Source organism: Salmo salar, chromosome 19, assembly GCF_965601325.2.
Source record: "Salmo salar chromosome 19, fSalSal1, whole genome shotgun sequence".
Classification (NCBI taxonomy): domain Eukaryota; kingdom Metazoa; phylum Chordata; class Actinopteri; order Salmoniformes; family Salmonidae; genus Salmo; species Salmo salar.
Window position 1 is genome coordinate 1,835,316 of NC_138309.1, and position 25,201 is coordinate 1,860,516.

General features: G+C 44.3%; 1 protein-coding gene across 3 annotated transcripts; it reads left to right on the forward strand.

Annotated features, from left to right (window-relative positions):
* The first annotated feature begins 719 nt into the window (after nt 1-719).
* On the forward strand, nt 720-24,785 carry LOC106578267 (E3 ubiquitin-protein ligase BRE1B). 3 transcript variants are annotated; one of them, XM_045701954.2, is made up of 20 exons: nt 720-1,194; nt 1,914-2,072; nt 2,173-2,340; nt 3,917-4,130; nt 4,360-4,557; nt 4,716-4,837; nt 5,042-5,188; nt 5,519-5,593; nt 5,751-5,870; nt 6,138-6,317; nt 6,833-6,968; nt 7,314-7,435; nt 7,743-8,002; nt 8,151-8,268; nt 8,442-8,591; nt 20,953-21,165; nt 21,426-21,551; nt 21,759-21,899; nt 22,788-22,889; nt 23,046-24,785. In XM_045701954.2, exons 2-20 carry the CDS (start codon nt 1,932-1,934, stop codon nt 23,220-23,222), a joined length of 2,910 nt encoding a protein of 969 aa, XP_045557910.1. In that variant the 5' UTR covers nt 720-1,194; nt 1,914-1,931; the 3' UTR covers nt 23,223-24,785. The 3 variants fall into 3 exon arrangements, with proteins under 3 accessions (XP_045557910.1, XP_014012407.1, XP_014012408.1); XM_014156932.3 differs by having other exon boundaries at nt 721-1,231; nt 1,901-2,072; XM_014156933.3 differs by having other exon boundaries at nt 721-1,231.
* Nucleotides 24,786-25,201: the final 416 nt, after the last annotated feature.

Below are 25,201 nucleotides of genomic sequence, written 5' to 3' on the forward strand. Positions count from 1 at the left end.
AATGAAACGTAGATCGGTGGCGGCTAGAAAGCCGGTGACGTCGACACCCGAACGCCGCCCGAACAAGGAGAGGCACCAACTTCGGCGGAAGTCGTGACATAATGTTTTTTTTTTCATGGTTTGGGCTAGGCCCCTTAGTTCCAGTGAAGGGAAATCTTAACGCTACAGCATACAATGAAATTCTAGACGATTCTGTGCTTCCAACTTTGTGGCAACAGTTTGGGCAAGGCCCTTTCCTGACAATGCACCTGTGCACAAAGCCATGACATCATAATTTTCTGGAATTTTCCAAGCTGTTTAAAGGCACAGTCAACTTAGTCTATGTAAACTTCTGACCCACTGGAATTGTGATACAGTGAATTATAAGTGAAACAATCTGTGTCTGTAAACAATTGTTGGAAAAATTACTTGTGTCATGCACAATGTAGATGTCCTAACCGATTTGCCAAAACTATAGTTTGTTAACAAGAAATTTGTGGAGTGGTTGAAAAACGAGTTTTAATGACTCCAACCTAAGTGTATGTAAGCTTCCGACTTCAACTGTATGTAATCCTGTACGAGTGTATGTGCCGAATACATTACGATGTTACCGGTGTCAAGCTTATGGGCATGTGGTAGCAGTGTGTAGGAGGGAGGGTCCAAGGTGTGAGAAGTGTGCAGAAGGGGAGGAGTAGTGAGAGTAGTAGAGATATACCAGTACAGCGGGATAAGCCAAAAAAGGTTATATAAAGTTCAGTAAGACTGGATTTTTAGCTTTTATAGCAGTGGTTATCAACTGTACGGCAGGAATGGAACGGAAGTATCCGAAAATTGAAGTTGTGGTGGCAGCTGCAGAGAGGTATTTGGGTGTGCGAGACTTGACATCAGAAGAGTTACAGGGTGTGTTAAGTGGTGATGTCCCATCCTTTCAGGAAGTAGGAAAAAATACATTTAATTAGTGGAGTAAGGCGGTGTTAATTTTATTTTATATAATTTTGAAATGAGTGAGTGTAGTGTTAGATGGTAGGGTATTTATTACATTTTATCTAGCAAGCAAAGTGTAAGGAAGTACTCCAGTTAGTAGGTTGCGGTAATGCAACAAATTGGATGCCAACCGCTGTTAAACCTCATTGAAGAAGAAGAAGAAGAAGAAGAAGAAGAAGAAGAAGTACACTTACCGTGCTATACAGGAAATAGCTACTGTCATCATCTCCGGTTAGTGGTAATGTTGTACGAGGTCTCTTTCTGAAAGGTTTGTCATATTTCTTAGTGATCGGGAAATAAAAACGTGAATTAATTAATACTACCTTATATATGATTGCATTTTAAACTGATTCGAGGAAATACGCCGTATTGTACTCTCAGCCATTGTACTCACAGTTGCTAATCTGCTAGCATTCTTTACAGCCAGCATTAGCCTGTTAGCTAGATAGATTCTTGCAAAAGCTATACTGGGTAGTAAAATATAACTAAGACGCAACTACCGCTATTTAGGTAGCTAACGTACATACGCATGCCAAGTTTTTGATGGTCACTTTGCAAGTTTAGGTGCACATAATTCTAACATTGGAAACTGGATAGCTTGCACGTTAGCTAGCGGGACATTCTGGCCTTAATTGAATTGACATTTACAAATCTACATTTATTCGCCAACAATTGTAAGAAATCAACATAAATTATTTGTAGTTAGATACCAGATAGTCGTTAGCTTCAGTAACATTAGCTAAATTTAACTTCAAGAGTTGGTGACACAATGACAAAACCGAAGTGTTGTTGACAAGGGGAGATAATCAGTCTTGTCATCAACGCTAAATGTCTATATTGCAAAATGTCTCTTTCGCCATCACAGAGTACATAGTCAGCTGATGAATTATGTTAAAACGAAATGTACATTTTTCATCAGCTTTGTGTCCTAAAACAGCTGTCACACTTAGGTTGCATAATAAGCAGCAATGATGTCTGGCACTGGGGGAGGGAAGCGAGCCTCAGGTGGGGACAGCCCCCCTGGTCCACCTGAGAAAAAGAGTAAAAAAGAGGAGAAGACCACCACCACTCTCATTGAGCCAATACGCATTGGGGGAGTGTCCTCTACGGTTAGTCACTATTTTTGGCCTCCACATCTTGGTCTTGTCTATAATGAAGTATATTATCCCTCCTACGTGGTTATCATCTTCATGTATTTCACATCTGCAGGAGGAAATGGACATGAAAGTGATCCAGTTTAAGAATAAGAAACTGAGTGAGCGTCTGGAGCAGAGGCAGACCATGGAGGACGAGCTGCGAGAGAAGATCGAGAAGCTGGAAAAGCGACAAGCCACTGATGATACCACACTGCTCATTGTGAATCGTTACTGGTCCCAGGCATGTACATTCCACAATCGTTTGCTGCCTTGAAGGATCATAGACATACAGTACCAGTCAGAAGTTTGGACACAACTACTCATTCAAGGGTTTTTCTTGATTTTTACTATTTTCTACATTGTAGAATAATAGTGAAGACATCAAAACTTTGAAATTACACATAGTGTGTAACCAAAAAGGTGTTAAAACAAATTATTCAAAGTAACAACTCTTTGCCTTGACAGCTTTGCACACACTTGGCAGTCTCTCAACCAGCTTCACCTGGAATGCTTTTCCACCAGTTTTGATGGAGTTCCCGCATATGCTGAGCAGTTGTTGGCTGATTTTCCTTCACTCTGCGGTCCAACTCATCCCAAACCATCTCAATTGGGTTTAGGTCGAGTGATTGGAGGCCATGTCATCTGATGCAGCACTTCATCACTCTCCTTCTTGGTCAAATAGCCCTTACACAGCCTGGAGGTGTGTTAGGTCATTGTCCTTTTGAAAAACAAATGATAGTCCCACTATGCCCAAACCAGATGGGATGGCGTATTGCTGCAGAATGCTGTGGTCATGCTGGTTAAGTGTGCCTTGAATTCTAAATAAATCACCAACAGTGTCACCAGCAAAGCACCATCACACCTCCTCCTCCATGCTTCACGGTGGGAACCACACATGCGGAGATCATCCGTTCACCTACTCTGCGTCTCACAAAGACACGGCGGTTGGAACCAAAAATCTCAAATTTGGACTCATCAGACCAAAAGACAGATTTCCACCGGTTTAATGTCCATTGCTCGTGTTTCTTGGCCCAAGCAAGTCTCTTCTTCTTATTGGTGGCCTTTAGTAGTGGTTTCTTTGCAGCAATTTGACCATGGAGGCCTGGTTCATGCAGTCTCCTCTGAACACTTGATGTTGAGATGTCTGTTACTTGAACTCTGTGAAACATTTATTTTGGCTGCAATTTCTGAGGCTAACTCTAATGAACTTATCCTTTGCAGCAGAAGTAACTCTGGGTCTTCCTTTCCTTGCGCTTGATGGTTTTTGCAACGGCATTTGAAGAAACTTTCAGTTCTTGAAATCCTCTGGATTGACTGACCTTCATGTCTTAAAGTAATGATGGACTGTCATTTCGCTTTGCTTATTTGAGCTGTTCTTGCCATAATATGGACTTGGTATTTTACCAAGTAGGGCTATCTTCTGTATACCAACCCTACCTTGTCACAACACAACTGATTGGCTCAAACGCATTAAGAAGGAAAGAAATTCCACAAATGTACTTTTAACAAGGCACACCAGTTAATTGAAATGCATTCCAGGTGACAAACTCATGAAGCTGGTTGACAGAATGCCAAGAGTGTGCAAAGCTGTCATCAAGGCAAAGGGTGCCAACTTTGAAGAATCTAAAATAGATTTTGATTTAACACTTTTTTTGGTACTACATGATTCTTACTTCAGTTTTGATGTCTTCACTATTATTATAAAAAAAAAATAACCCTTGAATGAGTAGGTGTGTCCAAACCTTTGACCTGTACTGTATGCTTAACCTAAAATTGAACCCCTACACATACTGAATTACTCTTTCTTTAACTTCCAGTTGGAAGAAAATGTTCACGTCCTGCGCCTACGCATTGACCCCACGGTGGTCCCAGGACCACCTGCTATGCCGGTCTCTGCCCCTACCCCAATAGAAGAGGATGGTATGATGATCCCACCACCCCCTCCTCCAGCACCAGAACACGAGGAGCAACAGCCTCCCCCACCTGATGTTATGGAGAAAGCTCCTGAACTACAGCAGGACTCGACAACAGGTAAAGATGATCCCTGCTCTCTCGCTCGCTCAACCTTTATCTATGCATATCTAGGCACTGATCCACAGTAATAATACCTCCAAGTCCATTGCTTTGCCACCTGTAATAACTGATGTGAGGTATGGAAACGTAACAAAGCAGTACACCTTTCTAGCACTTATGCCACATTTATATTTTCAACCACATCCTAAGTCCTCCCGTCCATTTTTACTTATCACCATGTCTGTAGCACCGCCGCCAACTACTTCCCTGAGTGAGAGTGCCAAGGCCTTCCTCTCCATTCTGGACAACAGCAGTGAGGAGGAGCTCAGCCTGCAGCTGCAGGACAGGATGCAGTTTAGCAAAGAGGCCGCTGCTTGCATGGTCTGCGTTTTCGACAGGTTGCACAGCCGCATCGACGGCCTATGCACCCAGATCCAGTCCGCGGGTAACTGTTCAGACTCACTTGTGACTAGGGACAATAGTTTCTTTCACTTTGTTGTTGTAGAAGCATTTGGGTTCTAAATGTGGCATAAACATGTAGAGGAGTTCCCTACTGTGACATTCACAGTTGAGTAACCCTAGTAACTGTGTTGTCTTTGTCAGCGTGTGAGGACGACGGCCAGGAAGAGCTGCTCCGTCTGAATCGCACTCTGCTGGAGGAGAATAGCAGACTGCAAGACCTGGCTTCCTCCCTGCAGGGCAGACACCACAAGATGTCTATGGAGGTACTTCGCCTCACCCTATAATGTAGTGTGTGTGGGTGGGTGGATTGGGAATGCCCACATCTCCATGGTGTGTTCTCTCAGGCTTTTGATTCCTCAATATGAATGTCTGCCATTTCTCATCGGTGGTAATACATGGCGATTGTGTAAACTCATCCAGTCAATTTCTTAATCAAATGTTCTCTCATCTGTACTTCTCTTGTTCAGTACAATGAGCTTGTGGATAAGGTGACGAGCTCAGAGACCAAGGTGTCTGAGATGGAGACTGCTGTGGAGGATCTGCAGTGGGACATTGAGAAGCTCCGTAAAAGGGAACAGAAGCTCAACAAGCATCTAGCTGAAGCACTTGAGCAGGTTTGTTTAATAATTTGTGTGCGTGGGTGGGTGTGTATACTTTGTGTGTGTATAGTCCTGTATCTCATCATTGCTGATGTCACTCTCCATTATGCATCTATGACCAGCGATAAGGCTGATGCATCAGAGCATGCCAGCCATTGAATCGCAGCTGTGTGTGTTTATCTATGTCCTGCTGTATGTACATGGGTAAAATCATGTTTTGATATTGTATAGTCTAAATGAAGACTGTAACCACATCTATATTACTATTGTAATATTTCTGGGTTAGTGTCTGTACTAATGTACGGGCCAAGTTCGCTTAACACCTCTTATGAATGTTCTGTCCAGTTGAACTCGGGCTACTACACCACTGGCAGCTCAGGGGGGCTACCCGGAGGCCAGATCACTCTCAATATACAGAAGGTGAGTGCAGACTTGTTACTTTATTGTCCAACCATATTCTTGAGCTTCCCTTCAGTCTTGTTTTCATACATTGTTGTATTCCAACCCAGTCATATGGAGGTAAATTGTTGCCAAAAGTGATAATTTAACTTCATACTGTCATTATTATATCTGTTAGTTTGAGAGCCTGAATGCAGAGTTGGAGCAAAACCAGGAGCTGGCCAACAACCGCATGGCGGAACTGGAGAAACTACAGCAGGAGCTCCAAGAGGCTGTGAGGGAGAGTGAGAAGCTCAAGGTACAGAAGTCGTCTCCTCTGAGGGAATTCAAGACTAAACTCACTGCAATACTCTGTCTGCTTAACAAAGGATATGCTCACTATTTAGACAGTCTTGATGAGTCAGGTGTCAAGTCAAGGAAGACAATAATACTCTGTATGTAATATCATTGAATGTATTTACTTTTCTGTTTGCTCTATCCCAAATTGATAGCATTTATACCAGGTCCCAAGGCATCTTACAGTGTATGGGGGGAGGGGCAACTCACTCACTTAACTCCTTTTCAGTTGGACCTGAAAAATATTCCAGAGGAGGTGGTGAAGGAGACCGCGGACTACAAGTGCCTGCAGTCCCAGTTCTCACTGCTCTACAATGAGTCTCTCGGGGTGAAGACCCAGCTGGACGAGGCCCGGGCCCTGCTCCTCACCGCCAAGAACGCCCACCTCAGACAGATAGAGCATATGGAGGTCAGAAGCACTAATTTAGCAGATAGGTTTTACTTGCAGTCATTGTGAACTTGGTTGTTTTACCTCCCTTTGTTCAATGCACTGGTTGTTGCTTTGGATAAGAAACTGACACATGACTTAAGTGTAGGAGGGAGCCACTGATTTTAAAATCAAAATTTCAGCATATCAGACCTGTTTTTGTAAAAAAATGTATATGCTTTAACTGCGCTTGATTTGAGCCTGTCTGGGGTACCAGATGGATGGGTTTTGAACTTTTGGGACTATTCCATTGGTTCCATTGTGCTTGATTGAGCTTGCCTTGCACATCTAAAGTATTTGATAGAGAACTAATACTACTTGAACCCAGGTCTGGCACGTATATCATGAATACAAAAGGAATATATGTGGTTGGAAAGTGGATTACGTCACAATCTATAAAAAATGGCCAACACTAGCAGTCAGGATGTCAGAGATTGGTGTGATGTCGCTGTTTGACAGCCGTCAACAAAAGTTGGTGTTGTTCGTCATCTTTTCAGAGTGACGAGCTGTCACTACAGAAGAAGCTCCGCACTGAGGTCATCCAGCTGGAAGACACGCTGGCCCAGGTGCGCAAGGAGTATGAAATGCTGCGTATTGAGTTTGAGCAGAACCTGGCGGCCAACGAGCAAGCAGGTAACGTATCATCTGCACAACACCTCCCACTCCCTTGGCTTGTTTCTATCACTAAAGGTTTCTCATAAAAAGCTAATGTTTTTCTGTGAGATGTTTGAATGAACGATTTTCAGTGATCTTATGTGCTTAGTAATATATGCATGTCTTGTTTATTTAAAAATGTTCTGTAACCAAGGATGTTGACTGTGTGTTTGGGAGGAATGTATCCTATCCTGTTATCACTATCCATATTGCTCGCAAGTTTAGTGCACCAGACAATAGTTGGACAAAACACTGCGACAGCGCTGACTGAAACGCATGGTCGTTATCTTATCGACAACTCTGTTCCTTTGATTTTTCCCTTAGGCCCAATCAACAGAGAGATGCGACATCTCATCAGCAGCCTCCAGAACCACAACCACCAGCTGAAAGGTGACGTGCAGCGCTACAAGCGGAAGCTCAGAGAAACACAGATGGAGATTAACAAGGTAGGCAGCTGATCCTGCACGTGAGACCAATAGACTTTCTTCTGCTCTCTAAGAATATTTAATCAATATGTGTAGTTCATAGATGGAGCCATAGGACCTGACCAGGTCATACTCTGGACCCTTATTATAGGTTAACTACAGCCTGGAGTTTGCCCTGGTGAGGTGGTTAGGTCATGGTTCAACAAAACTTGAGATGCACAATATTTGGTTAATAATTAAGGATAAACATGACACTTGAATCATGATATTTGGTACGACAATGCGATCGATGTCCCAAAACCATTTTCTATCCCTGTCCCTTTGTCAGTTGCGGTGCCAGAGTGGTGACACTGGGCTTCTGTCGTTGGAGGAGCCGGTGAGCGACAGCCTGGAGGTGAAGAAAGAAGAGGATGAAGACCAAGAAGAGGAGGAGGAGAGGAGGAGGGAGCTGGAGAGACAGCGGTCCCGGGAGAGAGAGAGGGAGGCCGAGAGGGAGCGAGAGAGGGAGCGAGAGAGGGAGCGACAGCGCAGCGAAGAGTTGAAGAGAAAAGATTCGGACACTCTGAAGATGCTGAGGGCGGAACTTAAGTATGTTTAGTTTTCGGTCACAGAACACACAACTCATATTTTATATAGAATTAAGGGTACTGTCATATAGTAGAGGACTTAACTCATTGTCTTATTCTGGAGTTAGGTAGTGATAACTCTTCTACTGTTCGTTCTCCTTTCCCCTCAGGAAAGCCCAGGAGTCTCAGAAGGAGATGAAGCTACTTTTAGACATGTATAAATCAGCTCCCAAAGAGCAGCGAGACAAAGTGCAGCTTATGGCAGCAGAGCGCAAGTCTAAAGCCGAGGTTTGTCCAACTATGCTCTTTGACGTCTTTCTTCAAATTCCAACCTGAACTGTAGGTTATCATTGAAAGTCAATTCATGAGATGGTTAGTGTTATCTGAATCTACCCCCCACTACAAGCTGAAGTAGTGTCTCAGTCTGTGTGTTACACCTAAATCCACCCTCTGTGTCCCAGGTGGATGAGTTGCGGGTGCGGGTTCGAGAGCTGGAGGAGAGGGAGAGGAAGGAGAGCAAGAAGCTGGCTGATGAGGACGCTCTCAGGAAGATCCGCGTGGCAGAGGAGACGATCGACCACCTACAGAAGAAGCTCACTGCCACCAAACAGGTACTGTATTTCCACTACACATTCAAACCTTTTGCAGAGGTGCTGAATATGTTCAATATCACAATTGCGGTGGGTTTGCCTTGGCTTTGCCATTTGTTTTGTTTCTTTTGACCGGGATTTCAATGGAATAAGTGAGGTATCACAATAGGGGAGGACGTGGTTTCAAATTGGTAGGGTTATGTTTCTCTTGTCCATAAAAATACTTATCAGTGGCCTCCCGAGTGGCGCAGCAGTGTGCTAGATGCGTCACTACAGATCCGGGTTCGATCCCGAGCTGTGTTGCAGCCGGCTGCGATCGGGAGGCAGCGCACAATTGTCCCAACGCTGTCCGGGTTAGGGGAGGGTTTAGCCGGCCGGGATGTCCTTTTCCCATCGCGCTCTAGCGACTCCTTGTGGCGGCCTGGTGCATGCGCGCTGACTTCGGTAGCAGCTGTATGGTGTTTCCTCCAACACATTGGTGCCGCTGGCTTCTGGGTTAAGCAAGCAGTGTGTCAAGAAGCAGTGCAGCTTGGCGGGGTTGTGCTCTCGACCGTTGTCTCTGAGTCTGTACGAGAGTTGCAGCGATGGGACAAGACTGTAACTACCAATTGGATATCATGGAAAAGGGGTAAAAAGTAATAAAACAAATAAACTCAGCAAAAAAAAAGAAACGTCCTCTCACTGTAAACTGCATTTATTTTCAGCAAACTTAACATATGTAAATATTTGTATGAACATAACATGATTCAACAACTGAGACATAAACTGAACAAGTTCCACAGACATGTGACTAACAGAAATGGAATAATGTGTCCATGAACAAAGGGGGGTCGAAATCAAAAGTAACAGTCAGTATCTGGTGTGGCCCCAGCTGCATTAAGTACTGCAGTGCATCTCCTCCTCATGGACTGCACCAGATTTGCCAGTTCTTGCTGTGAGATGTTATCCCACTCTTCCACCAAGGCACCTGCAAGTTCCCGGACATTTCTGGTGGGAATGGCCCTAGCCCTCACCCTCCGATCCAACAGGTCCCAGACGTGCTCAATGGGATTGAGATTCGGGCTCTTCGCTGGCCATGGCAGAACACTGACATTCCTGTCTTGCAGGAAATCACGCACAGAACGAGCAGTATGGCTGGTGGCATTGTCATGATGGAGGGTCATGTCAGGATGAGCCCGCAGGAAGGGTACCACATGAGGGAGGAGGATGTCTTCCCTGTAACGCACAGCGTTGAGATTGCCTGCAATGACAACAAGCTCAGTCCGATGATGCTGTGACACACCGCCCCAGACCATGACGGACCCTCCACCTCTAAATCGATCCCGCTCCAGAGTACAGGCCTTGGTGTAACTCTCATTCCTTCGGCGATAAACGCAAATCCGACCATCACCCCTGGTGAGACAAAATCGCGACTCGTCAGTGAAGAGCACTTTTTGCCAGTCTTGTCTGGTCCAGCGACGGTGGGTTTGTGCTCATAGGCGACGCTGTTGCTGGTGATGTCTGGTGAGGACCTGCCTTACAACAGGCCTTACAAGCCCTCAGTCCAGCCTCTCTCAGCCTATTGCGGACAGTCTGAGCACTGATGGAGGGATTGTGCGTTCCTGGTGTAATTCGGGCAGTTGTTGCCATCCAGTACCTGTCCCGCAGGTGTGATGTTCGGATGTACCGATCCTGTGCAGGTGTTGTTACACATGGTCTGCCACTGCGAGGACGATCAGCTATCCGTCCTCTCTCCCTGAAGCGTTGTCTTAGGCGTTTCACAGTACGGACATTGCAATTTATTGCCCTGGCCACATCTGCAGTCCTCATGCCTCCTTGCTTCATGCCTAAGGCACGTTCACGCGGATGAGCAGGGACCCTGGGCATCTTTCTTTTGGTGTTTTTCAGAGTCAGTAGAAAGGCCTCAAAGTCACCAAAGTCCTAGGTTTTCATAACTGTGACCTTAATTGCCTACCGTCTGTAAGCTGTTAGTGTCTTAACGACCGTTCCACAGGTGCATGTTCATTAATTGTTTATGGTTCATTGAACAAGCATGGGAAACAGTGTTAAACCCTTTACAATGAAGATCTGTGAAGTTATTGGGATTTTTATGAATTATCTTTGAAAGACAGGGTCCTGAAAAGGGGATGTTTGTTTGCGTGTCAGTCCGTAAAATGTAAGTCAAAAGTGTAGAATTATCGTGTTGTGAAAGCCTACTCTCTCTGATCAGTTAGCCTACTTATATTTATAATACAAAGTATTTATTTCTGTCTTATTTGAATGGTTATTGTATTTCTGTTAATGTTTCATGGACACAAGCTTCAGTGTTCAACTTGTCCACATCCAGTTTCTTTTTTGCTGAGTTTATATACTCATCAGTTAGTGAGTATACCAAACATTAAGAATACATTCCTAATATTCAGTTGCACCCCTTTTTGCCCTCAGAACAGTCTCAAATCATCAGGGTATGGACTCGAAAGCATTCCACAGGGATGCTGGCCCATGTTGACTCCAATGCTTCCCACTGTTGTGTCAAGTTGGTTGGATGGATGTAATTTGGGTGTTGGATCATTCTTGATACACACGGGAAATTGTTGAGCGTGAAAAACCCAGCAGCGTTGCAGTTCTTCACACAAACCGGTGCGCCTGGCACGTACTACCATAACCCGTTCAAAGGCACTTAAATCTTTTGTCTTGCCCAGACACAACCCATGTCTCAAGGCTTAAAAATCCTTTAACCTATCTCTGTCCCTTCATCTACACTGATTTGAAGTGGATTTAGCAAGTGACATCAATAAGGGATCATAGCGTTTACCACCTGGTCAGTCTGTCATGGAAAGAGCAGGTGTTCTTAATGTTTTGTAGACTCACTGGGTAAAAACTGGTTGAATCAATGTTGTTTTCACAATTTCAACCCAAAAACATCTATGCAATGTCATTGAATCAACATGGAAAACTGATTGGATTTAGGTTAAAAGTTGACTTTTGTAAATCAAATGTGATTTTTTGTTGTTTTCACATTAGTTGACAACTCAATCAAATGTAAATCAAAACTAGACGTTGAACTGACATCTGTGCCCAGTGGGACTAGCATATCTTAAAAAATATATATATATATTATAGCCGTTTCAAGTGTAGGCTATTGTTGATCATCTTGGTAAGTGCATTTGTGACTTTCTGACAGTTTCAGACTGTAAAAAAAAAAGTGAAGTGACATTTCACTGCCTTAAGCTGAATCAGTAAAAAATGATGGCTGATTTGGTGGGAAAGAAAAACACATCTTCTCCTTTTTGGCAGTTCTTCGGTTTTAGGCCGAATGATAAAGGTGAGCCAGCAGACCTGACCGAAGTAAATGTTGACAGAATATTCTGCAAGTGACAAGTCCATCATTCTGCTGAGTTCTATACTCTGGGGCAGAAAAGGTTTACATGCTGGTGTTCCTTGCCAGAAACCTTTAGGTCATTTGCACTCGGAAGTAGGTTCTCATCAAGGATTTGCCTGTATTTTGCTCCATTCATTGTTCCCTTACCAGTCTCCCAGTCCCTGCTGCTGAAGAGCATCCTCATAGCATGAAGCTGCCACCACCATGCTTCATGGTAGGGATGATGTGTGATGAGCAGTGCCTGGTTTTCTCCAGAGATGGCGCTTTGCCTTCAGGGCAAATGGTAATGTCTGTTGATACATATATGGTAGTTAGACTATTAACATAATGCAAAAGAACAATGTATATTGTAGAAAGAGCGGATAGCACCAAAGCAGCGCAAAATGTCAGACAGGGCCTAACATGTTTTTTTTCCCCCTCTCCAATGTCGGATGATCATGGGCCTTTTGCAGCTAACAATTAGTTGTCTGGCTTGTTGTTTTAAAATCTTAATTTCCCCTTTCTCCACAATCTTCATTTGAATCTGTGGGTTTGCACAACTGAAGAATTTCTGCACAAATTGTGTATGACAGCATGTTCCAGTTCCCGCCAATGTTTAGCAACTTCGCGCAACTATTCAAGAGGAGTGGGACAACATTCCACAGGCCATAATCAACAGCCTGATCAACTCTATGCGAAGGAGATGTGTAGCGCTGCATGAGGGGAATGGTGATCACACCAGATACTGACTGGTTTTCTGATCTACCTTTTTTTTTTAAGGCATCTGTGACCTACAGATGCATATCTGTACTCCCAGTCATGTGAAATCCATAGATTAGGGCATAATGAATGTATTTCAATTGACTGATTTCCTTATATGAACTTTAAAATATTTGAAATGGTTGCATGTTGCGTTTTTATATTTTTGTTCAGTGTAGTTAAAATTACTGTGTGAGATACGTTCAGGTACATTGCAAGATATAGTGCATTCAGAAAGTATTCAGGCCCCTTGACTTTGACAAATTTTGCTACATTACAGCCTTATTCTAAAATTGTAATAAAATGTAATTTATCCTCAATCTACACACAATACCCCATAATGACAAAGCAAATGTATTAAAAGTAAAAAACATACCATATTTACATAAGTATACAGACCCTTTGCGATGAGACTCGAAATTGAGCTCAGGTGGATCCTGTTTCCATTGATCATCCTTGAGATGTTTCTACAACTTTATTGGAGTCCACCTGTGGTAAATTCAATTGATTGGACATGATTTATAAAGACACACACCTGTCTATATAACGTCCAACAGTTGACAGTGCATGTCAGAGCAAAAACCAAGCCATGAGGTCGAAGGAATTTTCCATAGAGCTCCGAGACAGGATCATGTCGAGGCACAGATCTGGGAAAGGGTACCAAAAAATTCTGCAGCATTGAAGGTCCCCAAGAACACAGTGGTTTCCATCATTCTTAAATGGAAAAAGTTTGGAACCACCAAGACTCTTTGGCCGCCCGGCCAAACTGAGCAATCCGGGGAGAAGGGCCTTGGTCAGGGAGGTGACCTAAGAATCCGATGGTCACTCTGACAGAGCTCCAGAGTTCCTCTGTGGAGATGGAAGAACCTTCCAGAAGTCCAACCATCTCTGCAGCACTCCACCAGTTCACCTTCCAACAAGACAACGACCCTAAAGCATACAGCCAAGACAATGCAGCAGTAGCTTCGGGACAAATCTCTGAATGTCCTCGAGTGGTCCAGCCAGAGCCCGGATTTGAACCCGATCGAACATCTCTGGAGAGACCTGAAAATAGCTGTGCAGCGGACTCTCCCCATCCAACCTTGAGAGGATCTGCAGAGAAGAATGCTTGTAGGGTCATACCCAAGAACACATGAGGCTGTAATCTCTGTTAAAGGTGCTTCAATAAAGTACTGATTTAAAGGGTCTGAACAACTATGTAATTGTGATATTAGTAAGACTAATGGAGCCAGAGGAGATGGCTGCCATTTTACGGCCTCCTAACCAATTGTGATTGTGTGTTTTGCGTTATTTGTAACTTATTTTGTGCATAATGTGTCTACCACCATCTCTTATGACCAAAAAAGAGCTACTGGATATCAGAACAGCGATCACACACCTCTTACTGGACAAAGATTTTTTTCTTTAACGAGTCGGACGCGAAGGATTTTCTTCAGACACCTGACAAGGACCAAATCCCTGGCATTCGCATGAATTTTATTTATTTATTTCACCTTTATTTAACCAGGTAGGCAAGTTGAGAACAAGTTCTCATTTACAATTGCGACCTGGCCAAGATAAAGCAAAGCAGTTTGACACATACAAGAACACAGTTACACATGGAGTAAAACAAATATACAGTCAATAATACAGTAGAAAAATAAGTCTATGTACAATGTGAGCAAATGAGGTGAGATAAGGGAGGTAAAGGCAAAAAAGGCCATGGTGGCAAAGTAAATACAATTATAGCAAGTAAAACACTGGAATGGTAGATTTGTAGTGGAAGAAAGTGCAAAGTAGAAATATAAATAATGGGGTGCAAAGGAGCAAAATAAATAAATACAGTAGGGGAAGAGGTAGTTGTTTAGGCTAAACTATAGATGGGCTATGTACAGGTGCAGTGATCTGTGAGCTGCTCTGACAGCTGGTGCTTAAAGCTAGTGAGGGAGATAAGTGTTTCCAATTTCAGAGATTTTTGTAGTTCGTTCCAGTCATTGGCAGCAGAGAACTGGAAGGAGAGACGGCCAAAGGAGGAATTGGCTTTGGGGGTGACCAGAGAGATATACCTGCTGGAGCACGTGCTACAGGTGGGTGCTGCTATGGTGACCAGTGAGCTGAGATAAGGGGGGACTTTACCAAGCAGGGTCTTGTAGATGACCTTGAGCCAGTGGGTTTGGCGACGAGTATGAAGCGAGGGCCAGCCAACGAGAGCGTACAGGTCGCAGTGGTGGGTAGTATATGGGGCTTTGGTGACAAAACGGATGGCACTGTGATAGACTGCATCCAGTTTATTGAGTAGGGTATTGGAAGCTATTTTGTAAATGACATCGCCGAAGTCGAGGATCGGTAGGATGGTCAGTTTTACGAGGGTATGTTTGGCAGCATGAGTGAAGGATGCTTTGTTGCGAAATAGGAAGCCAATTCTAGATTTCACTTTGGATTGGAGATGTTTGATGTGAGTCTGGGAGGAGAGTTTACAGTCTAACCAGACACCTAGGTATTTGTAGTTGTCCACATATTCTAAGTCAGAACCGTCCAGAGTAGTGATGCTGGACGGGCGGGCAGGTGCACGCAGCGATCGGTTGAAGAGCATGCATTTAGTTTTACTTGTATTTAAGAGCAGTTGGAGGCCACAGAAGGAGAGTTGTATGGCATTGAAGCTCGTCTGGAGGGTTGTTAACACAGGGTCCAAAGAAGGGCTAGAAGTATACATAATGGTATCGTCTGCGTAGAGGTGGATCAGAGACTCACCAGCAGCAAGAGCGACATCATTGATGTATACAGAGAAAAGAAAGAAAACAATTTCGGCAGATAATTTTAGAAAGAAAGGGTCCAGATTGTCTAGCCCGGCTGATTTGTAGGGGTCCAGATTTTGCTGCTCTTTCAGAACATCAGCTGACTGGATTTGGGAGAAGGAGAAATGGGGAAGGCTTGGGCGAGTAGCTGTGGGGGGTGCAGTGCTGTTGACCACTGTAGGGGTAGCCAGGTGGAAAGCATGGCCAGCTGTAGAAAAATGCTTATTGAAATTCTCAATTATAGTGGATTTATCGGTGGTGACAGAGTTTCCTATCCTCAGTGCAGTGGGCAGCTGGGAGGAGGTGTTCTTATTCTCCATGGACTTTACAGTGTCCCAGAACTTTTTTGAGTTTGTGTTGCAGGAAGCAAATTTCTGCTTGAAAAAGCTAGCCTTGGCTTTTCTAATTGCCTGTGTATATTGGTTTCTAACTTCCCTGAAAAGTTGCATATCACGGGGGCTGTTTGGTGCTAATGCAGAACGCCACAGGATGTTTTTGTATTGGTTAAGGGCAGTCAGGTCTGGAGAGAACCAAGGGCTATATCTGTTCCTGGTTCAAAATTTATTGAATGGGGCATGCTTATTTAAGATGGTGAGGAAGGCATTTAAAAAAAAAAATAACCAGGCATCCTCTACTGACGGGATGGGGTCAATATCCTTCCAGGATACCCGGGCCAGGTCGATTAGAAAGGCTTGCTCGCTGGAGCGTTTGACAGTGATGAGTGGAGGTCATTTGACCGCTGACCCATTACGGATGCAGGCAATGAGGCAGTGATCGCTGAGATCTTGGTTGAAAACAGCAGGTGGTGTATTTAGAGGGCAAGTTGGTTAGGATGATATCTATGAGGGTGCCCGTGTTTACGGCTTTGGGGTGGTACCTGGTAGGTTCATTGGTAATTTGTGAGATTGAGGGCATCAAGCTTAGATTGTAGGATGGCTGGGGTGTTAAGTATGTCCCAGTTTAGGTCACCTAGCAGCACGAGCTCTGAAGATAGATGGGGGGCAATCAGTTCACATATGGTGTCAAGAGCACAGCTGGGGGCAGAGGGTGGTCTATAGAATGCGGCAACGGTGAGAGACTTGTTTTTAGAGAGGTGGATTTTTAAAAGTAGAAGTTCAAATTGTTTGGGTACAGACCTGGATAGTAGGACAGAACTCTGCAGGCTATCTCTGCAGTAGATTGCAACACCGCCCCCTTTGGCCGTTCTATCTTGTCTGAAAATGTTGTAGTTAGGGATGAAGATTTCCGAGTTTTTGGTGGTCTTCCTAAGCCAGGATTCAGACACGGCTAGGACATCCGGGTTGGCAGAGTGTACTAAAGCAGTGAATAAAACAAACTTAGGGAGGAGGCTTCTAATATTAACATGCATGAAACCAAGGCTATTATGGTTACAGAAGTCATCAAAAGCGAGCGCCTGGAGAATAGGAGTGGAGCTAGGCACTGCAGGGCCTGGATTCACCTCTACATCACCAGAGGAACAAAGGAGGAGGAGGATAAGGGTACGGCTAAAAGCTATGAGAATTGGTCGTCTGACGGCCGGAATAGAGAGTAAAAGGAGCAGGTTTCTGGGGGCGATAAAAATGCTTCAAGGTATAATGTACAGACAAAGGCATGGTAGGATGTGAATACAGTGGAGGTAAACCTAGGCATTGAGTGATGAGAGATATATTGTCTCTAGAAACATCATTGAAACCAGGTGATGTCATAGCATGTGTGGGTGGTGGAACTGAAAGGTTGGATAAGGTATAATGAGCAGGGCTAGAGGCTCTACAGTGAAATAAGCCAATAAACACTAACCAGAACAGCAATGGACAAGGCATATTGACATTAAGGAGAGGCATGCTTAGCCGAGTGATCATAAGGGTCCAGTGAGATTCAGACAGCCGGGCCATAGGTACCAAGCTGGCAGAAGATGGAGGGAGCTCTGTTTTTAGCCACCTCGTGAGTTTCCGTCTGTAGATTAGTGGGGTTCCTTGTAGTAGAGGGGACCAATCCAATTGGCAAAATAGTTATAGTGGCCCAAGAAAATTGTCTGATAGACCTATTCAGATAGCAGCCGATAAGACAGCTAATGATTAGCGGCGGAGGGGCCAGTTGGATAACTCCCTCGGGCAGATAACGTCAGTAGTGTAGTCGTGAAGGCCCGGTGGGGCTCCGCATCGGCAGTAAAACGGGTCCGGATAGGTGATTGTAGCCCACGAGTGGCTGATGGAACTTTTCAGCTGGCCAGCTCCGGAATAATTGATGTTTGCTCTGGGACCGACGTTAGCCAATAGTCACTTGGATAGCAGCTAGCTAGCAAGATCCAGGTGTAAATGTCCAGAGCTTGCAATAGAAATCTGGGGATATGGAGAGAAAAATAGGTTCAGTATGCTCTGGTCTGCTTCGCGTTGTACAAAACTGGCGATAGCTATTCGAGCTAAGGGATAGCTGATGACCGCCAACCGTGGTTAGCTGAATACTAACGCTAGCTTCTGGCTAGCTTCTGTTGTGGATTTCAGATTTGAGGTGAATAATACTTTTTTTTTTTTTATTGGTGAGGCGAGTTGCAGGAGAGTGCTTTGAAGTTGAGTTTTTAGAAGAAAAAAAAATAAAGATATGCAAAGAAAAGTATACACACACACACACACACACACACACACACACACACACACACACACACACACGGGACAAGACGAGGACAAAAGACGCCTGACTGCTATGCCATCTTGGAAAGATGAATAAGAGACAGAGATATAGGGGACGTAGGTCGGTGTGCCTTGTAAGAATCCGACGGCGAGTGGGTAACCCGCCTCCACCTACTATTAGCCAACGTGCAATCATTGGATAATAAACTGGATGAGCTACGATGAAGACTATCCTAGCAACGGGACGTTAACTGTAATATCTTATGTTTTACCGAGTCGTGGCTGAACGACTACATGGATAACATGCATCTGGCTGTGTTTTCCGTGCATCGGCAAGATAGAACAGCTGCCTCCGGTAAGACGAGGGGTGGCTATCTGTGTCTATTTGTCAACAACAGCTGGTGCACAAAATCTAATATTAAGGAAGTCTCGAGGTTTTGCTCGCCTGAGGTAGAGTATCTCATGATAACCCATAGACCACACTATTTACCAAAAATAGGTTCCATCTATATTTTTCATAGCTGTCAATTTACCACCACAAACGAATGCTGGCACTAAGACCGCACTCAACGAGCTGTATAAGGCCATAAGCAAACAAGAAAATGCTCAGCCAGAGGCGGTGCTCCTAGTGGCCGGGGACTTTAATGGGGCAGCAGGTAGCCTAGTGGTTAGAGCGTTGGGCCAGTAACCGCAAGGTTGCAAGATCGAATCCCCGAGCTGACACGGTAAAAAATCGGTCATTCTGCCCCTGAACAAGGCAGTTAACCCACTTGGCCGTCATTATAAATAATAATTTGTTCTTAACTGATTTGCCTAGTTAAATAAAAAATAATTCGGGGAAACTTAAATCTAATTTCTACCGGCATGTTATATGTGCAACCAGAGGGGAAAAAAAAACTCTAGACCACCACCTTTACTCCACGCACAGAAGCGTGCAAAGCTTTCCCTCGCCCTCCATTTGGCAAATCTGACCATAACTCTATCCTCCTGATTCCTGCTTACAAGCAAGAACTAAAGCAGGAAGTACCAGCTCAATAGGGAAGTGGTCAGATGATGCAGATGCTACAGGACTTTTTGCTAGAACAAACTGGAATATGTCTACGGGATTCTTCCGATGGCTTCCGATGGCATTGAGGAGTACACCACATCAGTCACTGGCTTCATCCGTACTGAGTTAAAGGGTAGGGCTGCCACTTTCACGGAGCAAGACTGTAACCCGGACGCTTATAAGAAATCCCGCTTTGCTCTCCGACCCATCAAACAGGCAAAGCGTTAATACAGGACTAAGATCGAATCATACTACACCGGCTCCGACACTCATCTGGATATTGCAGGGCTTGCAAACTATTACGGATTACAAAGGGAAGCACAGCCACGAGGAAGACCCATTTACGGCCGAGCTTTAACTTCCTGACTGATGTCTTGATGTTGCTTCAATATATCCACATCATTTTCCTTCCTCATAGTGCCATCTATTTTGTGACACGAGCCTACCAGACAAGCTCAATTACCTCCTATGCGCGCTTCGATGCAAGCAACACTGAATGCATGAGAGCACCAGCTGTTCCGTACTACTGTGTGATCGCTCTCCGCAGCCGATGTAAGACCTTTTAAACAGGTCAACATTCATAAGGCCGCAGGCCCAGACGGATTACCAGGACGTGTACTCTGCGCATGCGCTGACCAACTGGCAGGTGTCTTCACTGACATTTTCAACCTCTCCCTGACCAAGTCTGTAATACCTACATGTTTCAAGTAGACCACCATAGTCCCTGTGCCCAAGAAAGCAAAGGTAACCTGCCTAAATGACTACTGCCCCGTAGCACTCACGTCGGTAGCCATGAAGTGCTTTGAAAGGCTTGTCAAGGCTTACTTCAACACCATCATCCCGGAAACCCTAGACCCACTCCAATTCATATATCGCCCCAACAGATCCACCGATGACGCAATCGCTATTGCACTCCACACTGCCCTTTCCCACCTGGACAAAAGGAACACATCGTGTGAATACTATTCATTGACTACAGCTCAGTGTTCAACACTATAGTGCCCTCAAAGCTCATCACTAAGCTAAGGACCCTGGGACTTAACACCTTCCTCTGCAACTGGATCCTGGACTTCCTGATGGACCGACCCCCAGCTGGTAAGGGTAGGTAACAACACATCTGATCCTCAACATGGGGGCCCCTCGGGTGCGTGCTCACCCCTCCTCCTGTTCTCCCTGTTCACCCATGACTGCATGGCCAAGCACGACTCCAACACCATCATTACGTTTGCAGACAGCACAACAGTGGTAGGCCTGATCACCGACAACGATGAGACAGCCTACAGGGAGGAGGTCAGAGACCCGGCCGGGTGGTGCCAGGATAACAACCGCTCCCTCAACGTGAAGTAGGACCGAGCACGCCCCCATTCTCATCGACAGGGCTGTAGTGGAGCAGGTTCAGAGCTTCAATTTCCTTGGTGTCCACCAACGAACTATCATGGTCCAAACACACCAAGACAGTTGTGAAGAGGGCACAACAATGCCTATTCCCTTTCAGGAGACTTTGCAACAGATTCTAAAAAACTGTTTTTGCTTTGTCATTATGGGTTATTGTATGTAGATTGAGGGTAGAAACTATTTCATCCATTATAGAATAAGGCTGTAACGTAACAAAATGTGGAACAAGTCAAGGGGTCTGAATACGTTCTGAATGCACTGTAAATAACACTGATCTAATGTGTTCATCTGGCATATTGTAACAGGTCTGTCTCTCTCTCTTAAGGAGATTTAACCTCAATGAAATGAAACTACATAACTAACCGTTAAATAAAAAAACAAAAACAAATGCCAACTCTATTCCAACCTCCTACCCCCTGTGCCTCTCCATTGTGTCCAGGAGGAGGAGGCCCTACTGAGTGAGATGGATGTGACAGGTCAGGCCTTTGAGGACATGCAGGAGCAGAACAGCCGACTGATGCAGCAGCTGAGAGAGAAGGATGACGCCAACTTCAAGCTGATGTCGGAACGCATCAAGTCCAACCAGATCTACAAGCTGCTGAGGGAGGAGAAGGAGGAGCTGGCCGACCAGGTGCTAACCTTCAAGACCCAGGTGAGAGGGACTGTGGAGGATGGACTCGCTTCGTGTGTTTATTTCCAGGGCAACTTGCAAAGCGGATTTAAAACAGGTGCACAACTTATTTGGCAAGGGAAAAGTTTTTTTCACGAAAACCTTGGCCCAAAAAATATCTCTGGCCACATTGGCTATTGAAATAAAATAAAAATACACACTTCACAGTAGTCCGGATAATACTTGTGTTTCTGAGCCAATGAGGAAGAGGTCTGATTGGTTCCCTTTGCTGTCTGTCACAGGTGGAAGCTCAGCTATTGGTTGTACAGAAGCTGGAGGAGAAGGAGGGCATCCTCCAGAGCTCACTGGCCACTCTGGAGAAAGAGTTAGGAGTCCGCACACAAGCACTAGAACTAAACAAGAGGAAGGTAGGAAAACAATACCTCTACTACTACTAAGATGCTTTTAAACTCTTCTTCTTCCACAGTTACCTTACCAATATTACTGCTTTTACTATTTATGCTGTAATACCATGGTTACTAAGGACAATACGAGCAATTGTATTGCTGGTCACTCTTCTTGTAACGTTCTGTTGGGAGTATCTCTGAGTGTTTCTTGCCCCTCCATGTCCCCAGGCGGTGGAGGCAGCCCAGCTGGCTGAAGACCTGAAGGTGCAGCTGGAACACACCCAGTCCAAGCTGAGAGAGATCCAGGTTTCTGTGTCCGAGAACCGCACTGCCAGAGAGAGGGAGTTGGGCAACCTCAAAAGAGCGCAGGTACACACAACTACTGACAAGTCTGTCCTTTCTAGATATGTATCCTTTATTTAACCAGTCCCATTGAGATGAGTATATATTTTTTGAGGGAGCCCTGATATGTTAATTTTTCAAACCCCTAAAAGTCTTCTGTGAATACAATGGGAGAGAAAATTAGAGCGTGTGAATGTTAACAGTAGGTTTAATATGGTCGTGAAGAGGGCACGACAACGACTATTCCCCTTCAGAAGACAGAAGATTTGGCATGGGTCCTCAGATCCTCAAAAAGTTTTACAGCTGCACCATCGAGAGCATCCTGACTGGTTGCATCCCCGCCTTGTATGGCACCTGCTCGGCCTCCGACCATAAGGCACTACAGAGGGTAGTGCGTACGGCCCAGTACATCACTGGGGCCAAGCTTCCTGCCATCCAAGACCTCTATACCAGGCTGTGTCAGAGGAAGGCCCGAACAATTGATAGACTCCAGCCACCCTAGTCATAGACTGTTCTCTCTGCTAGCGGCACTAAGTCTAGGTCCAAAAGGCTTTATAACAGCTTCTCCCCCCAAGCCATAAGACTGCTGAGTAACTAATAATATGGCTACCTGGACTATTTGCATTGAGTCCCCCCCCCCCCCCCCCCCCCTTTACGCTGCTGCTACTCCTATGTACATATTACCTCAATTACCTTGACTAAACTGTACCCCCGCACTTTGTCTTGGCACTCCCTGTATATCACCTCGTTATTGTTATTTTATTGTTACTCCTTTATTTTTTTCCTTTAGTTTATTTAGTAAATATTTTCTCAACTCTTATTTTTTCTTACAACTCCAGGGCTTGTAGTAAGCAATTTGGCGAATGTGACAACATTTGATTTGACTACTAAAGTATTTGACTGTCTAATTTCTAGGAGGACCTGTCCAGGCTACGACGAAAGCTGGAGAAACAGAAGAAAGTGGAGGTGTACACTGATGCTGATGAGATCCTGCAGGAGGAGATCAACCAGTACAAGGTGAAAAAAGAAACTTTACGTATCTTGATGGAATAGCCTTGCTTTTGTTTTGTCAATTGCATGAGATGGTACATGTGAGAAGGTTCACATATTGTCTATTGTGGTACATTTTCTATCCAAATTGACCCTGTATTTTCTCTCATCCACCCCTTTCAGGCGAAGCTGCGTTGTCCGTGCTGCAACACCCGCGACAAGGAGACAGTGCTCACCAAGTGCTTCCACGTGTTCTGCTACGAGTGTCTGAAGACGCGCTACGACACCCGACAGAGGAAGTGCCCCAAATGTAACTGTGCCTTCGGGGCCAACGACTTCCACCGCATCTACATCACCTAACTCCGTTATACGGAGAGGAGAAAAAGAAGAGAACAGTGAACAGAGCCTAAAGGAGTGGAAGAAAAAAAAATGTGTGGTTGGAGAGGTGTCTGGAGAGTTTTGTTTTTTCTCGGTTTTAATCGCTCCTTTTGGAAAGACTTTCTTAAATTGCATCATTGCCGGTTGGTGCTAGTGACCAAACAGAGCGTTGTGATTGATTGCGATGTACGGTAGGTAGTAGTAAGAACAGATGTGCTCATGCTCGCATACCAAGGTATTACTTCTTCTGTTTTTCTGGCCAATCTTAGTTTGTCAGATCTTGCCCATGTGGAATTCTTAACATTTAACCGAGCCCATTTTTAAACTGTTATTCACCTTGTAAAAGTGAACTGGGAAGTTGTCGTGGTGCTGTATGATTTGTAGACAGACTTACCCAGAATCATCCTTTAGAATACCTGTATGTGCTTGTTTTGGATATTCAAAGAAAAGACGACCATTCTCAAGAACTGAGATTCCATTACTGGACACGTATCTAGTTCAGTTGCTATGTTGAGTTGTGTACATTACGACTCCATTCAGTTGAAATTGAGTTTCTTTCATTATCGTAACAATCACGTTATGCACCTGTGCAGAGATTTCACTGGATAATACTATTGTCAATACCTAGGAATCATTAGACTTGACGTTGGCAGTTTAGTTTGACTTTGCCTGTGGCTTGCAGATCGAGCGCTTCAGTCACACACAAAATCTGCAGGTTTTAGTGCCCCATTAATGATGACATTTCAGTGGAAGAGTCAGCTCACGAGTGCCATTCTAAGTGGGCCGTCCCATCCAGCTCTTTCAAGACAACTTAAAGATTACTGGAACATTAAAGGAGCTATATGTAATATTTTGCATTGTAATTTCAGAAAATGTCCTTAATATATCTACAGTTATAGTGGAATGATAGTTTCACTATATTTCTTCCCTAAACATTTTTTGGGCCCACACAAAATTCCAATCTAATGGTGCAGACTTCTTGACTGGGCCATCAAAGGGCAAGCGTCAAACACGTAGAAATCACTCAGCTCCAGTCAATTGGACAACGAGATTTGCTGGCCCCAGTCAATTTGACAACTAGAGACGGTCCGTTGTTGAATTGTCACATATAGTACCTTTACAGTCTCAACATATGTTACAACCATATTCTGCCTTAATGGAATCTCTGAACCCCCTTTTCCTCAGTTCTGATGATGCTAGCCATTTAATGAGAGATGGTGATGTTTGACGTTAGCTCCTGTGAGAACCAAAATCATAACTGGCCTCAAAAAACCACAGTGAGACTCTTGTGATCTAAAGTCAATGGCAAAAAAAACATCTGTTCAAAATAAGACTTCTAGAATGTTTTGATGTAATGTTTGAGTTTTGTGACTCCTCAGGATATTTGGATTGGTATTAATAAGTGGATAGTGTGGGCTCTGTTATGAACATACATGTCATAGACAAAGGAGCAGTTCTCATTCAGAACATAGTGATCATTTTGTATTTCACAGAGTGTAGATTTTGTGAGTTTTCCTAGTAAAAGCATACAGTTGCGCATCATGAGTTGACTGTTGAATACATTTACTCATCATGGGGTTTTCTGACCTTCTGGGAGTTGAACAATGGGAAAACATTTGATTTTGCTAAAACAAAGTAAAGTGATGTGAGTGGTAATAGCCGGCTTTTAGTAATAAAAAACCCCCCCAGTAAAGCCACTAAATAAAATTTGCACCAGCAAATTGTCCAGAAGGGGAAAAAAATCCCATTGCAAAATAATGCTTTTTAGCCTATTCATTGATGGAAATACATTCGACTGGTCATGCTTATCGGTATATGGGTTAATTTGCATAATTTTGTGTATATTTATAACATGCGCACAGCATACAAATACAAGGCCTTTGAGTGGAAAATCTGCCAGTCTGCGCTTTATAATCCCAATAATTGCGCAACAATTCTAAACGCAATTGGTGTGTTAATAC

Excerpts from the sequence above, each read along its gene's own strand:
- LOC106578267 (XM_045701954.2), top strand. The coding sequence starts at position 1,932 with ATGATGTCTGGCACTGGGGGAGGGAAGCGAGCCTCAGGTGGGGACAGC. Across the intron at positions 2,073-2,172 it reads TTGGGGGAGTGTCCTCTACG|GAGGAAATGGACATGAAAGT; the intron begins GTTAGTCACTAT and ends TCACATCTGCAG. Across the intron at positions 2,341-3,916 it reads TGAATCGTTACTGGTCCCAG|TTGGAAGAAAATGTTCACGT; the intron begins GCATGTACATTC and ends TTTAACTTCCAG.